The sequence below is a fragment of the Trichoderma camerunense genome (genome assembly GCF_050948025.1).
Source record: "Trichoderma camerunense strain CBS 138272 chromosome Unknown V8C40scaffold_12, whole genome shotgun sequence".
NCBI lineage: Eukaryota > Fungi > Ascomycota > Sordariomycetes > Hypocreales > Hypocreaceae > Trichoderma > Trichoderma camerunense.
In genome coordinates this window covers 319,372-335,319 of record NW_028145358.1, presented here as the reverse complement: position 1 = coordinate 335,319, position 15,948 = coordinate 319,372, and the positions used below count along the sequence as shown (strand labels likewise).

The 15,948-nt window shown below is 52.0% G+C and overlaps 3 protein-coding genes across 3 annotated transcripts; all 3 read left to right on the top strand.

The window, feature by feature from the left end:
* Positions 1–3,542: 3,542 nt before the first annotated feature.
* Positions 3,543–3,887, top strand: V8C40DRAFT_248942 (uncharacterized protein; the record flags this gene model as incomplete). The annotated part of the gene is made up of 1 exon (XM_083216648.1): positions 3,543–3,887. A coding segment is annotated over exon 1 (318 nt), but the record flags the coding sequence as incomplete, so codon positions are not given.
* Positions 3,888–3,923: 36 nt separating this feature from the next.
* On the top strand, positions 3,924–5,936 carry V8C40DRAFT_248940 (uncharacterized protein). Its single transcript, XM_083216647.1, has 3 exons — positions 3,924–4,353; positions 4,421–4,746; positions 4,809–5,936. The coding sequence occupies exons 1-3, from the start codon at positions 3,985–3,987 to the stop codon at positions 5,713–5,715; spliced, it is 1,602 nt and encodes a 533-aa protein (XP_083071534.1). The 5' UTR covers positions 3,924–3,984; the 3' UTR covers positions 5,716–5,936.
* Positions 5,937–9,677: 3,741 nt separating this feature from the next.
* On the top strand, positions 9,678–14,171 carry V8C40DRAFT_248933 (transcription factor domain-containing protein). The gene is made up of 5 exons (XM_083216646.1): positions 9,678–10,544; positions 10,656–10,684; positions 10,942–11,147; positions 11,481–11,980; positions 12,056–14,171. Exons 1-5 carry the CDS (start codon positions 10,257–10,259, stop codon positions 13,664–13,666), a joined length of 2,634 nt encoding a protein of 877 aa, XP_083071533.1. The 5' UTR covers positions 9,678–10,256; the 3' UTR covers positions 13,667–14,171.
* Positions 14,172–15,948: the final 1,777 nt, after the last annotated feature.

The following is a 15,948-nucleotide window of genomic DNA, read 5'->3' as shown; positions in this document are numbered from 1 at the left end:
TTTGTTGGTCCTCAGCACTATTGTTAGTAGATTGTGGGGGACGTATTCGTAGCCAAGCCGAAGTCTCCCGGTAGGGTTTGCTTAGTTGAAGCTAATTGTGCATGAAGGTGTTAGCCATGGACCATGCTTTGACGGTGCATGTTTGTCTGCCGCAATTCGGGACTGAATTCGTAGAATACGAGTAAGAGGAGCTCAATTGAGTCATCGAGCAAGCATGTGCATGCCTGTGAGATGCATTGGTTTATTGGCGGGATGTGATGAGCGTAACATGGTGAATGCAGCCGAGAGACGATCCCACCAGCCCCCGTCTTGTCCATTATAGCCTATCCGCTTACATTCACATTGGCGCCGATGCCCACGAGTGTGGATGTATAGGTACATGGAGATAATTTGCACTCCTACACATACCGCAATGGGGATGATGTCAAATTTGCGAGGAGGAGCAAGAAAAAGAAACGGAAAAGATGGCGGGGCCTCTCGAGCTAGGGAGGCACGCGAGGAAGTCAGAGAGTAGAAGCAAAGCTTGAAGAAGTTTGAATCCATGCAGAACACTCGTACTCCTCCTTATGGAGTATACAGCGGTGTTGTTGGTTTGCAATTACCTAAGAAAGAGAGTGGTTGCTCCATATGCGGCGCCAGTTTTCATATCGGCGGCCCCGTCCCACAGGGCAAGAACCACAGCAGGTGGAAAGGCTGGAGAATTTGTGATGGTATCACAAGTGCTCATATATCGATGAGTCCTGTGCTGCAGATACATGTGAGAATACAACGTATCTGTAAGAAGGGCTTTTGCTTCTGACTGATCTTCATTCCTCGAGCGCCGGTCTAGGATGTCCGAGTACGAGTACATTCAATCAATAGCCCGTCGTCTTTGAGACATGGCGCGCTAAGAGTGCCGCGAAATTGAATGCGAATAATCGATGGGGCACCGGCTCCGATTGCAGGGCCCATCGTGGCTCCGGCAAGGCCCACATGGCATGCAGGGACCCCTGACATCAAAGACGGAGGATTTCGGAAGAGGTCGGAGGTGCAAGTGCGCGTGCTGCAAAGGTGATGCTTCAAGTGTGTCAACTGCAACAAGTCAGGAGTATCAGCTGAAGCAGCAGAAATCTGATACAGGACAGCCAAGGTATGGGTACCATATGCAGGTTAGCAGTCAAAACAAGTTGTTTTAGCGCGCGTGCTGCAGCATCCTAGAAGCTCACCTCACCTCGGAAGCGCAACTGAGCGTCGTGGGTGAACGTGCCCATCTGGACGCACTGACACATACAGGAACAGAGCGAGGCTGCAATATTATCGTACTTTACTTGACAGGTGTCCAACAGACCGCACGCGACAAAGGGTTTGTAAGCACAGGGCGCTCATGATGGCCTCAGCAGGCCTCATTTCTCGCTCTTTTCAAGTGACCGGCCCGGGTCCGGATGCTGTCCGGGTCACGCCCTAGATTCCCGAGACCCGAGACCCAGAACCAGAACCAGGATTAGGCAGACGCAGAAAGAGGCAATGCAGAGCGCAAAGTGGACAGCGACGGGACTCAGAAAGGAGCCGCCGCGGTCGCTTTTTCGCCGCCCCCTGTTGAGCCTTTGTGTTGCTTGCATTTGCGTGCTGACCAGTTCGTCGAGAGGTGGAGATGAAGAAAATAGAAGCAAAAGAATGTTGAGAGAAGAGGATGGGTGGAGCCTCCGTGCGGCAGCGCAGCTGATTGGCCAGCCCTGGCCTAGCCTGTCAAGCCTGTCTAGTGTGTGGAAGGTGCCGCCACGGCGCAAAGTCGTCTTGCAGGAAGGAACAAGTGCCGTGACTTGCACGTTCTCGTTCTTGCCCATTTCCTGTTCTCGTCGTCGTTGTTTTTTTCTTATCTTTGTTATCAGTCTCGTAATCTCTCCAAGCTCATGCACAATTACAACATCTCGTCTGATTTCAAATCCATCATCTTCTCAGCCTCAACATCAGTCCATTATCCCCTATTCCCAGCGCAAAGCACCTGAGCAAACCGCCAGACAACAGCACAAAAAAAGGCGTCGTGTCTCTCCACCCCCCTGCGGATCCCGGAGGCCTGGCGCCGGCTAATGCAGCTTGGGGAAAAGAAACTACTGCTGCTACCTCTAGTTGGCGCGTCCCCTGTGCCACACCCTTGCCCGACCGGAGGGACACGGAGCAAGACAAACGTCCAAAAGGTTGGATGCATTCAATGATGAGCGCCCGACTGCGCAAGTCCATCCGCCGAGTGGGCTGGCTAGGGCAGATGGCATCTTATTTGGCCCTCAATGCAAAGTGACAAAAGTACTCGTACAACGCAGACAATCCTCTGAATTAGTATGACATGCCGACCCGGCTAGAGACCGGCATCTCCTCAATATGGCCCAACGACAACGCCATCCAACTGGTGTCGTTTGGACGATATAATACGCGGCCAAGATCCTCTTGATTCCGCACGTTTGATCGATCAACCTCTTCATCCATCCATCTTCTTCTTCTCCCATACACCCTACTGGGTATCAAATCCTTTCATCTCCCTTCGTCAGCTCCGCATCGACCTTCTACCACACCCCGACACACTCCGTCCGTGTACGACTGCTTGCGGACGACTAGCCCGAGACACCGTCAATTAGTTTCCCCAGCGGACAAGCCTTCCGGTAAGTACGGAGTGCGCTCGCTCGCCACCTTTTTTTTTTATCTAATATTTTTGCTTTTGTTGCTTTCGCTTTGGCTTTCCTGTCGGTGCTTTTACCCAATTTTTTTTTTTGGTTGAGCATTTGTCTGTGCCCGGCCCGCCCTGCGCAAGGTACCTGTACATCTCCAAATCCTTTCTTACCAGGTATTACTGCACCATCGTCCAGACGTTTCACTTTTTCTTGAGTCTACCAATCTTTGGCCCTCTTCTTTTTTCATCTTTTCTTTTTTTCCCCGATTGCAACCCCTTCCCCTTTTTCTTGCTTCACACTTGCCCCCCCTCAAGGTCGTTTTGTCGTCTCGTGATGCCTGTGGAATATTAGTCTCCGCTGTCTTCTGAAACGTACCCGAATCTGTCTAGACCCCGAGTCCTTCAGCTTCACATCCCCCTTCACCCCCCTAGCTCCACGTTGTCTTGTCATGAGCCGCCAGTCGTTGGTTCTAGCTTCTCGTCTTGAGAGCGGATCGCGTGGAAGGCTGGGGTTGTTAATGAAATCCCCCAGTCCCATGTTCCGCAGGGGCCTGTCTTCCATAGCTGCTGCTGTTACTATTAAACCATTGCCATCTTCGCCTGCATCTGTCTCTGCTTCTTCTTTGAAACCAGATTCAACTTTTTCTTCTCATGTTCCAACGCTAAGCGGCGACTCGGGCAGCCATCTTACACATTCTCATCCATCTCTCTTCTCAGCATCTTCGCTGAACAAAATCCCAGCTCTACGCCCCCCACCAATGGCGTCGAGTGCCCGCAGTGCCGACAGTTCTGACGTCTTCACTCCTCGGTCAACTTCACCTTCACCGTCCGTAGCTTCGGGCCGTTCCTCTCACCGTTCCTCTCGCACTTCAGTGTCTAATAAACGCGTCTCCATTTCTAGTCGCAGACTGACCGATTTTAACCCAATGTCTTCAGTCGACGTTTTGGCCATTGAGGAGGCCATGAAGTTGGCGTCCCTGGACCAGCACCGGGGCTACGCCCAAGATCACTATACCGAGGTTAAGCAGGACCACGACACCGAGTACCTCAAGGAGTCCGAGGCTTCCGCCTATCAGGTCCTTCGTGAGCCATTGTGGAACAAAGGTAGGTTGATGCGAATTGAAGTTTATATTTGCTGGTTTTCTTGTTCATTTTCTCTTTTACAATCTACACCTACCTGTAGCTTACCTTGCAATTTCTGCTCTGGTTACTTATTCATTTACATTTACGTCCACTTTTATTTTTACACCCGTTGCTAACTTACCGTTTTCACCATGACAGGCCTTTCATTTACTCCCGAACAACGTGTTGCCAAGAATCTCACTGGCCTCCTACCCCACGCCATGGAGAGCCTCGAGACCCAGTGCGCCAGGGCCATGAAGATGATCCATAGCCGCCAGACCGGCATTGACAAGTACCTCTACCTGTCCAGTGTCAAGGCACAAAATGTCGATCTCTTCTACCGCCTGCTCATGGACAACATTCGCGACTTGATGCCCCTCGTCTATACCCCCACCATTGGCGACGTCTGCCTGCAATACTCTACCCTATACACCCGACCCGAAGCATTGTACATTTCGATCAAGCAGCGAAAGTCTATTCGGACCATGCTTCGCAACTGGCCTTGCCCTAATCCCGAGATTTGCGTCGTCACTGACGGCTCTCGAATTCTGGGTCTCGGCGATCTTGGTATTAATGGTGTTGGTATTTCGGTAAGTCGCAATCAGACAAACTGCACCTCGGTCTGTGTAACCCATTCGCTGACTCTGACTCTTGTAGATCGGTAAGCTCGCTTTGTATACTGCGGCCGCCGGTATTCACCCCGCCAAGACCCTGCCCATCGTCTTGGATACCGGAACCAACAACGAGACCAATCTCAAGGACCCTTTCTACTTGGGCTTGCGCCAAAAGAGAGTTTCCTATGCGGAACAGCAGGCATTCATGGATGAGTTCATGGAGGCCGTGAAGGAGGTGTATCCCAACATGGTCATCCAGTTCGAGGATTTTGACAGCGAAAAGGCCTTCAACTATCTGGACCGATATAGGAATAACTATAGGGCCTTCAACGATGATGTCCAGGGCACTGGTGCTGTTGTTCTTGCCGGGTGAGTAGTTCTGATCTCGTGCGATGCATCGTTATCGGTATCGGTTCGCTAATGCTCAACAGATATATCAACGCCGTCAATCTGTCAAGCGTTCCGCTGGAGGAGCAGCGTCTCGTCTTCATGGGTGCTGGTTCGGCCGGTGTAGGTGTTGCAAAGCAACTCGTTGAGTATTACACTCGAAGAGGCTTGACAGAGGCTGAAGCTCGTGACAAATTCTTCCTGGTCGATACCAAGGGTCTGGTTACCATGGATCGCGGCGACAAGCTCGCCGAGCACAAGAAGTACTTTGCTCGTGTCGACAACGCCGGCCATCAATTCCGTACCCTGGAAGAGGTCATTGAGTATGTCAAGCCCAGCGCGCTCGTTGGTCTTGCCGCCACCTTTGGTATCTTCACTGAGTCCGTTGTCCGAGCCCTCAAGGCTTCCGTAGATGCTGGTGGCCTCGGCCGCCGGCCCATTCTCTTCCCGCTCAGCAACCCTCTGACCAAGGCCGAGTGTACTTTTGAGCAAGCTGTGCAGTGGACCGACGGTTCTGTCGTCTTCGCTTCCGGTTCTCCTTTCAATTCCTTCACCCTCAAGGTAGGCGGCGATGCGGGCGACATCACCTACCACCCCAACCAAGGAAACAACGTATACGTCTTCCCTGGTCTGGGTCTTGGTGCCATCCTGTCCAAGGCAACTCGTGTCACAGACGAGATGGTGTATACATCTGCTGCGGCGCTTGCTGGATCTCTCAACGCTGAGGAAGTCCACCAGGGTCTGATCTACCCCAAGATCGACCGAGTCCGTGATGCCAGCATCATCGTCGCCCGTGAGGTCATGAAGGCGGCTCGTCGCGATGGTGTGTCTGAGCTCCCAGAATCACTCTGGATTGAGTGGGAAGAATGGGGTGATGTCGCTCTGACAAACTACATCAAGCAGCGTGTATACAATCCCACTTCCTTTTCAGAAGCCAAGGGGCGATTGTAATTGCACTCGCAATGACGGAGCTGGACGACGGGATGGAAGAAGCGTGTTGACAATAACGACGGGGGAGATAATACCATGGAGAGATTTGACGTTTGCCATGACTTAACTCAAGAAAGATGCGTATGCAGAGAGGCGTTTAGGGTAAAAATTTCCTGGGTTGGATCGTCTGTTTGGATTTCGACCATTTCTTCTTTAATAGATGTTTCAATATCATTTCTTCCTTCAATATTGTGTATTCCAGAGTGATTGTGCCGCTTCGAACAAGGCCGTAACCAGGGTTGTTGAAAGATTTGGGTTCATCATCCAAGTGTGTCAACATCACGCTGCATGTAGCAGCGAATTTGGCTCGTACCCGGTATGCCGTACCGAAATGCCGTACCGAAACAGATCGCGGTAGATTGATTGATGGTGCATGAGAAGACATGAGATCTTACCTCCCTGTCAGAACTTGAGACTTGCTTTGCATCTTTGGTGTGGTCGATGGCCAAGAATCCACTAATAATTATTCCTTTGCTGTCATCTCAGCTCCCATTCAATCAGTCTCCCCCTCAATCGTCGGTTAATAGTGCCAGCGTGTTGAAAGAAGGTGAGAAGGGTACTTCGTAAACACGGGACGAAATAAGTTAACATTAAGTGATAGAATTGCGTTTCTGGAGCAAAGAGAGGGGATATGCACCCCAGTTTGCTTACATCTACATGCATAGTGAGCTCTACAAGTGAGCTTTTGAAGCTCGGAAAGCCGTTAACGCCACCGAGAAGCTCGGAAGGCCGAGCGCTGGTCGCGGCGACCGAACGGAGAACAGGCTCGGTGCAACTTCAGCCCTCTTCTTCACACAAGTGATGTGCACTGGAAATTCCATTTTCCGAACAGTAGGCCTAAGTTTGGTTCGTGTGTTGTACTGCCGTTGCCGGGCCCGAGGGTGCCGTGTTTACCTGCCGGGCACAGCGAGGCCACAAATTTTGTAAAGAGAGACAGAACGGATTCCACTCTACATGATTCAGTGCCATTCATTTATTCTATGCTCAAAATGCAGTATCGCAAGACTTTGTCGCTGGGTCAAAGAGCTAGCATCTCCCCCCGTTTCTCACGGAGAGGGCTTCGACCTGCGTCCTCGCAAAAGGTAGGAAAAGGCAATAATTGCGGACGGCCTCCCGAGGTAGCGGAGGGTCCACACTCCACGATTTCTCCCGTTCGGCCCACACATCCCCGATACGCTCCTAGACTCGAGTGACAAGGGATACACTTAGCGGCAGCCAAAGAACGGTCAGGAGGGCACGAAGAAATTAGGTCCAAGAAGCGATCGGTAAATTCCTTTTGCGTAATTTGTCTTGGAGTAGCCCAACGCTGAGATGGAATGGACCAGGGCTTGGGCAGCTTTTGGGCGTTTTCCACCAATTTCAGTGGCACTGCAGTCGTTTAACTTTATAGACGATGACGACAACAATCATAGAGCGGAATGTCCCGTCTGCCGGCAGTTCGCATGATGGGATCAACATCCTCAATCTCTCAGGGCGTCCAAGCGATGAAGAAATAATTGCCGACGGCGATGGACTTGGCGTAAACGTAATTGGCACCCTGTTTCCCTGTGGATATTGTTATTCCCGTTGTCCGTCCTATAATTAATATAGCTCGGGCAGGCGGGGCGCAACTTGTGTCGACAAACATGCACAAGACCCAGCTTTTTCACTCGACTAAGAGTCATGCCCATGTCTCTGGCGAATAATACTCGTTCTGCTTAGCGGTAAGAGCTGCGCCAGCACTCCGTATTTGCTGAAAGCTTCAAAGTGGACCGTGGCTCGCCTGTGGCATTACTGAAGAGAGGCTGGAACGAGAGTGGCTGCAGAGCACTAATCAACAGTCACGGAACAGCCACATGATGGAGACGAGCCCTGGATGACCAGAAGAGCCTCGAACTTGCCTGAAGTCTCGAATCCGCCCTCAATCCACAAGCAGCAGGCTCGAATCTGTTTTTGGCATAGAAACAGGAGACAGGAAACAAGCCAAGACATCGTAATAGTGTTTTCAAGTGGGCATCATGTCGGAGAGCAATTCCGACGTGTGCAGAAGATGCCAGGATAACGAGGCTAGCCATCGTCGATCCTAAGCCAGTGGTTCTAAGAGGCTGGTGTAGGGGTGAGAATTGACGGCTCCACATGATTCAAAGAGTGGTTTCGTTTTCCCTTGAACTTCGGACTGAATGCCGACCAGTTTTCCTCTTTTTCCCGCATATTGGGCAGAAATTGAGCGAGGGAATTGTAAAAAGTAAAATTTTCATCGCAAATCGAGATGATTCGCGAATGTTACCTAATAGAACTTAGCTAGGAAAGAGCAAGGGTGTTAGGCGCAATGGCAGTTGTTGGGTTGGTGGTTGAAGAACGACTAAAGTATGGAATACCGCAGAGCTACTGCTGTCTGTGCGGTAGTAGGAAAGTATCGCGGCAAACTGCAGGTACTATCAAGGTACTATTACAGCGTACTTTACACCCAAGCACCTTGAGGACCATACCTTCCTCTTTGCTTGGTAGCGGACAAGACTGAGCTCCATGGAAAGGCACGACTGGATGCAAAATTTTCAACCCCTTTTCTTCATCTTGTAAAGTCCAATGCCCAAATATTTACCGACATCTTATGCATCTCACGAACCGGCCACCGCTGGATTTCAACTCATCGTTTCACTATTATATTCTGCCTCTATAGCGCTCTATAGCGGCCATGCCGGAAACCTACTCCGGCGTCCCGGACTCCGTCCAAAACACACCGTATGAAGCCAGATTAGCATCGCCAATAACTTCATCTTCTGCTCCACTCCAACGGGTCTGGCTGTTGCTTGCGCCGTCGAAAACGCTCCAGTCAAGCTCGTTGAAAAGACACTTAGTCACTGAAACAGATCAAACAGGGTTTGTCCTCCGTTCTGGCATGAGCTTGACAGGGAAAAGCGCAGCCCAGCGCCGCGCCTAGCCCTGACAAGCGGGTGCCGTCTGGGGCAGACTGGTATCTGCTAGGTATCATCCGGTAAGACGGCCGCTTGGCCGGTACGAAAGAGCAACTTCGGCACTCCGATTCTACACCCAGCATAACATGGGACGCACACGAGCGCTGCAGCTGCAAGGCGTCATCGTTGATCGTAAAAGGCAGCCGGATCAATTTCGCTGCAATTCTTTTCCAAACTGGAAAAAATGCGCTTAGACCTGATGGCCGCTTGTAGTCTGCCATGGCTAGGGCTGGACCCAGGCTGGACCGAGCATCGACGATGGCCCTAGACCGGTGTCCATGGAGTCGAGTCACCTGGTACGTGCCGTGCCAGGAACATGCCGTGTAAGTGTGTTGAAATGCTTTCTAATCGAATTTTCTGGATAGAGCACTTCGTCACCATAGACGTCTTCGGAAGATTAAAAATGAAACATCGCCACCCGCGCACCAAGACCAACGTTATTTCGCATCAGCTGTCACATGAAGACGGAATATACGGTCCCATCTTGAATGGCGCGCTGGCTCAGAAACCCATCTATCCGGCGCACAGCCAACCACGAATCCTTTGTGCCAGCCAAGAATCCCAGCTCGTCAGCGCCCGGAGTCCCGTGGCGTCGCCCCGGCCTCGAAGTCCTCCACTTCGCTTTTTTTTCGCACCCGGTGCTCCACTACTGGCTTCGTGTCTAGAGTCTATCTTCTGGCCTTTGACGTCGTGGTATGGGCTTTATTCAGCATCTGCTGAGCGCTAAATGATGAAAGTATACTGCGTACCAGTCTACGTACCTGTCGCTGTCACGCACGCTGTGGCTGGATCAAGCCTGGTCTCTGATAGAATGTAAAATGGACTCAGCAGCCACTTCAACGTATCCGGACCCAGCGCGTGCACACACAAAGACAAGGGCAGGGCAAAAGAAGGACAAGTCCGGACCGTGAGAATCCACACGCCCCTCCTCGTTGTGCCCCGTTTCCGATAATCCACCCCCGGATTTTTCACAATTCGACTCATTCCTTTTCTTCTTTCTTTTCCATGAACCTCTCTTACCCCACGCTGTTGTCATCTGTGTCTGTGTGCGGCTCAAGAGCTCTACTTGTTCAATGATTGATTTCTCGTCACAATATCACCAAGACGACACCTCAGCCAGTATAGTCGTCCATTGTTTTGGGTTCATAGCCTCTCCTTGGCGATTCATACATGAGTAGCAGTAGCTGCGGCAGTGTGCGTTCAGCTTTCCCTTCGGCCTGCGCGCAACATCGCTGCTCTCAACACCTCATACGACCGCCTTCGCCACCACCTAAACCGGCACTTGGGATTCATGCTTGAATGAACTACCCATTTTTGAATACTAGCCATAATCTGCTCTTTTGAGACGATTGCACCTTGCCGTCCATCCTAACCGACTCTGAGCTTGCCCAAAACCTGTGAGGTCTGCAAAGGGGCTTTTTTTTTTCTCACGCGAGACTTCAAGTTCGCATCGACTTCACCTACCTATACGTCCGCTGAGTGTTTACTCGCGGATATCCCTGGCTTATATCTCTTCTACTTTTCTCGTCAACACTGCAGCCAGCCACAATGTCTCCAGAAGCTGCGCCAGAGCTTTCCTATGACGATTCCGCCGCAAATGCCGGCTCACCGTCAGATTCGGCGTCACCAGAACCAATCGACAATGCGTCCACTGCCGACGGACGATCCGACGACAAGTCCAAGAAGCGATCAGCTCCCAACGACGGCGCTGAGCAGCCACACAAGGTTACCAAGAGGCGTGCCGCTCGTGCCTGTGTCTCATGTCGCGCGCGCAAGGTTCGCTGCGATGTGGTTGAGGGAGCTCCATGCGGAAACTGTCGCTGGGACAATGTTGAGGTACGCAATGTGCAATACGGCAGCGACCTCTCACGAGCAAAGCTGGCCTGGCATTCACCTCAATTACCAAAACCCGTCTACAGTTTGGCTGACCTCACTCCTTTCCTCTAGTGCATTGTCCAGGAGAGCCGTCGGAGAAAGTGAGTAATCCCGTCTGCTCCGTTCCCCCATTCCCCTTGTGCATATTCAGTGCACGGCCGTTCCCAATCCCCCAGATTCGTTGGAAGCAGTGCTCCGCCGTCATGATATCGGAGCCCTAGCTTTTCGAGGCATCTCGGCACTGGCACCTCACACGTGAATACCCCAACAACCAATCTGGGGAGAGTCGACAAGGGGCTTAGCACTATCAAGGAGTTTACCCCGACGAGCCAATCCACTGACGCGCAATCCTTTCTAGAAAGAATCTTGTTACCGCCAGCATCGTGGGGCAAGGCCAATCAGCCGAGGCTCAGCTGCGCAAAGCACCGGCGAACCCCATTGCCATCAACAGCGCCGACCTGCGAAGAACCAGCGGGTCCTCTATGATTTCGCCCGCCAGCCTCGACCCTTCAAGCGGTCTGCTTCCCAACGCTGGCGTCGATGGCCATGTGCCTCACATGATCTGTAAGCAATGCTATTCGATGTTTCATTTTTGGAGTCCCACCAACTACGGATCGCTTTGGTTTTTTTTCTCCCTTCCCCGTTCTCGGGGAGAGTCTCTCCAACTTCTCCGCACGCATCACCCCTTCCCCCCTGACCCACCCGGTTGGGCTAGAGCCTCCGTCCCGTCCATTCAGCATCGTCACCAGACCCTAGAGGCTGCCGTCAAATTGATGACGGGGATCTTCTTTCACATGCAAAATCGAGTGATTTGACATGTGCAACAGAGCTAAACTGAACATCACTGTGCTTTCTGACCATAAGCGTGCTGACCACAAGACCACTCTGGTGTACTAGATCAACGCTCTGCATATCGCAATGAGCCCGTTTTACTCAGCAAGGCACAGCTGTCGGAGGCGAGTCGGTCTTCCTGGACGAGCACTGCCGGCTCCGTGGGCCATGGTTCGTCTCGCACCACGCAGATGATGGGCCTGCTCGATGATGCGGATTCAATTGTCCAGCTCCCTCCGTTCGTGCGCCCCTTGCCGAGTAAAATCCCAGCGGATGATATTCGCTATCTACACGCAAAGGGTGCGCTCAGCATCCCTTGCCTGTCGCTGCAGAATGCGCTTCTGCGTGCCTACATTGAATATGTCCACCCTTATATGCCGCTTATGGATCTGGTCCCTTTTCTCAGCGTCATCAACCGTTATGATGCTGCAGAGGGCCAGATTAGCCTGTTCTTATATCACGCCGTCATGTTTTCGGCAACTGCTTTTGTCGACATGAGACATCTGCGCGAAGCAGGCTACGCAACTCGCAAGGCTGCCAGAAAAGCTTTTTTCCTAAAGACGAGGGTAAGCCAATTATGCATTCGGGCTGCACGCCCCCCGTTCGTGCAGGAGATGAGATCCATATTCACATGTCAATAGCTACTTTACGATTTCGACTACGAATCAGACCGCTTGATACTCGTCCAGGGACTCTTGTTAATGACGTACTGGTACGAGACTCCCGATGATCAGAAAGATACTTGGCACTGGATGGGTGTGGCGATATCCTTGGCTCATACTATTGGGCTGCATCGCAACCCCGAGGTCACCAGCATGGCCGTGCCGACGCAGAAGCTCTGGAAGCGCATTTGGTGGTCTTGCTTTATGCGCGACCGTCTCATTGCTCTTGGCATGAGGCGCCCGACGAGAATCAAGGATGAGGATTTCGACGTGCCCATGCTGGTGGAGAGCGACTTTGAGCTGGGGGTGCTGCCAGACAAAGTCACTATTATCCCACCTGAATGCACGTTGATGCGCGATACAGAGATGCAGCGGGAGCTTGCCGTCATGTGCATCGCCAAGGCGAAGCTGTGCATTTGCATTAGCCACATGTTAAAGGCCCAGTACTCGGTTCTCATCCGAGACAACATGAAGCCCGAGAACACGACCAACAGCACCATGATGCTGTTCCCCAATAAGAAGCTGGATAATTTGGACAACATCAAGGTGGTCGACGCAGAGCTCCAGGAATGGGCGGCATCACTTCCTGCGTGTTGTCAGTACCGCATGTTGGTCCCTGCAGACACCAAGAACGGCAGGTCTACTATTGTCGTTCAGCGAATGCTTCTCCACATGGTGTACCATACGACTATCTCTGCTCTGCACCGTCCCCAGTTTCTACCGTCGTCTCCCATGCAAGCACCGACCGCCTCTCGCCAGGTGCAAGAGATGTCGCGCCATAAGGTGAAGGATGCGGCGACGCATATTACGGACATGGCTACCGAGCTGCACCACCTCCGCCTGGAGAGGTATTTGCCTACCACCGGTGTGACAGTGATCCTACCTGCCATGATCATCCACCTCTTGGAGATGAAAAACCCAATGCCAGATGCTCGGTCGCGCGCAACAAGAGGTTTCCGCCAGTGCATGCGAGTCATGGAGAAACTACGCGAGATATATGCTGCCGCCGACTATGCCACCGGGTTCCTGGATGCCGCTCTCAGGAAGGCGGCCATTGATATCAATGCTACCGTCGAACCGTCGACGTTGGCAATGATGAAGGAGGTTCCCCCTGAATTCGGCACGCACACGCCGCCACCTGAAAATGCTCCGTACATGACCGCTTCCGAGACACTCTTCAACCAGAAGCCCAAGGAGGTCCAGAAACCAATGGGCCCTCCGGGGGCAATCAATACCATCGCTCAAGGATCATCTGTGGTCAACTCTCCGCCGCAAACCGATTTTGATCCCTCGAATCTTACCCCGAGTGTGAGCGGCGGATCAGATGAGGTCCACATGGAAGTAGATAACATTATTGGTGTCGATTTCATGCAAGGCCATGACGAGTTTGACTGGAACGCGGTCGCTGGTACTGATTTTGATGTGGACCAGTGGTTGCAATTCCCTCCTGAAGGAGTTGCTGGCACCGACGAGACGTTGATGGCCAGTGCATTCACTGGCGCCCCTGGTGGTGAGGATAATACTTTTGGCTGGGTCTTCAACACGAGCGTTGATGGTACTATTCCGGCGCACCCCGAAACCTCTACTTGAGCTGAAACAAACAAATAAGAGAATTTGCTTGGAGGCATTCTCTCTTTCACCCTGCGGATAATGGGAAAATTTTTGGTTAAAAATATATAATAGATTAGGGAGAGGCGTCAATGGATGGCGTTTTGGATATGTTGTGGGATATTGCTGCTTAAAACAAAAAGGAGAAGTCTCGGTTATATTTGACGGGCACTTGCTGGCTGGTACATTGAGTGTCGTTTTCTTGCGCATTTCGTTTTCGTTTTCCTTCTCGGCCGCCCTCGTGGCCTGAAGATGGGCATGATTGATAATCTCTATCTGTTGTTGTCGTTTACGATGATGATAATGATAATGATGAAGGAGAGTGTTTCAAGAGTGTCAGATGGAACCCCAGCAGGCGGGTCATGCACGGTCGTTTGTTGTGATGGTTGCTACGCTGAGAGCCGAGGAGGCTTTGAAAAGGGATTTATGAATATATGTATGGATGGATGGATTATTTTTATACTGCGTAGATTTAGTAGCATCAATGATACTGATACTGATGCCTTTACGGTGCTTCCTGTGCTTGAATGAGTGACTACCTAACTTCGATGTATTACAATGATGTATCACAGTTGCGAATTGCCGCCTTGGCAGTTATGACGCGTTGGGTATATCAGGCGCAGCATCCCAGCACCTCTCCCTTGGCAGATTGGTAAGGCCTGACAGGCAAGATGCCCTCTCATGCAGTACCACCTGGGCATGCCTCGGCGCCTGCACAAGTATAATAGGTTCGGATGCATTCAATTTTGAGAATTGCGGGCTGGTCGCCGAGAAGGAACATCTTCGTCAGGGTAGGGCTGCGGTCATGGTGGACAGGCTGTCGTGCATGGCGTGGCGTGTCCATGCTCAGACCCAATCATCGATGCGTGACATTTTTTGTTAGCAAGTACCAATGGTTCCGGGACGGGACATGTGGCGTGGCGGGACATGTGTGTAGCAGTGGCGGGCGGGACATAGATTCAATCGTATCGTGGGCTTGCACGTGTGATTGACGTATCGCTTGCAGGTTGCTGGGTTTTTCAATCTGCTGAGCGCATGTTTTCTTTGCCATCCAACAGATAACTACGGTTTACATGAATGGGCGGCGGATGCCAGTAGTACCTGTACGAGTACGAGAATTACCTAAGGTAGCAGCATGAGTAATACTGCATAATGCACGGAGCAGGAGCAAATGGGCAAGGGAGAGAGACAAGAGGACGAGTCCTGGGCCCCATCTAGTATTTTCATCTCATCATGGCGACTCTTTCGGTGAGTTTTTCCTGCCTGCCCCCGGTAACGGAGAGGGTCGCTGAGGCCACGGGACCACGGAAGTGGAAGCGGAATCTGGCATGAGAGGACCCTTGCCTCGTCTTTCGTTTGTCTGTCTTATCGCAGCGTCATTTCTTGCGTCTGGGGACAGGGTGCAAGGCAAGGGAGACGCAGTGATTGAGTGCGTGTGAGCAACTCGTATGCGGGAATGACGAATTAGAAACCAAGAAATGAAAAACTTGATCTGAAAATGTGTCTCGGTTGGGCTGAGCTGGGACTTGGGAAGGGATAACCGGATGGGCGGGAGGTGTGGAGACGCGTCCGACATGAGTAAAGTGATTGAAGAGAGCTGGAGAGGGAGAGAGAATTACAGTATGTATGTACCTGTGCTGAGCTGCCCTTGGGATTGGAGGCGGGCTGAGGTGGATTTTGACTCGCCCTCCGTCTGTGCCGTCTTCTTCAGAGCCTTGCCTGTTTGAATCATGACATTGTGCCGCATTATATCACACACACACACTCACTTGTTTTTGACCACGGCGCCAAAGTAAATATTTACTTTCCTTTTCCTACTAGCAGCTCCACGAACGCGTGCAGACCGCGACTTGAAACCCGCAATACGAGTACGTACCGTCCAGGATCTGTATTTCCGTGATGGGTAATACGCACTGCTGGGTACCTGGCGCTAGCCTTTAGCTTGCCGTGAGAGTAAGATTGCCTTTTGTCAAAGGAGGAGCCTCGCACCAGGCGGCAAATGAGAGCTGCCATGGGACAGGGCGCTAAGACGTAGCGAGGGCCCGCCTTGCCATTGTACCTGGCACAAGCACCTACAGGCAGCATCCACAGCGCCCACAGAGCACTGACTAGGCCTGAGCAGCACCCAGCACAGCTCCCGGCACAGCACCCTTCAGATGGCGTCAAGGCGTCGCCCTGGGGATTTTGCTTGTACCTCCACTGTTGCTCATACGAGGCGAACAGAGGGCGAGTTTGATTGCCTAGAGAGTCCGTTGCTGGCTAAT

What these genes read in the sequence shown, in the direction of transcription:
- V8C40DRAFT_248940 (XM_083216647.1), top strand. Translation starts at nt 3,985, where the DNA reads ATGGAGAGCCTCGAGACCCAGTGCGCCAGGGCCATGAAGATGATCCAT. An exon ending in TTAATGGTGTTGGTATTTCG is followed by an intron (nt 4,354 to 4,420) that starts GTAAGTCGCAAT and finishes TGACTCTTGTAG; the next exon opens with ATCGGTAAGCTCGCTTTGTA. An exon ending in GGTGCTGTTGTTCTTGCCGG is followed by an intron (nt 4,747 to 4,808) that starts GTGAGTAGTTCT and finishes AATGCTCAACAG; the next exon opens with ATATATCAACGCCGTCAATC.
- V8C40DRAFT_248933 (XM_083216646.1), top strand. Translation starts at nt 10,257, where the DNA reads ATGTCTCCAGAAGCTGCGCCAGAGCTTTCCTATGACGATTCCGCCGCA. An exon ending in GTCGCTGGGACAATGTTGAG is followed by an intron (nt 10,545 to 10,655) that starts GTACGCAATGTG and finishes CCTTTCCTCTAG; the next exon opens with TGCATTGTCCAGGAGAGCCG. An exon ending in CTTTTTTCCTAAAGACGAGG is followed by an intron (nt 11,981 to 12,055) that starts GTAAGCCAATTA and finishes ACATGTCAATAG; the next exon opens with CTACTTTACGATTTCGACTA.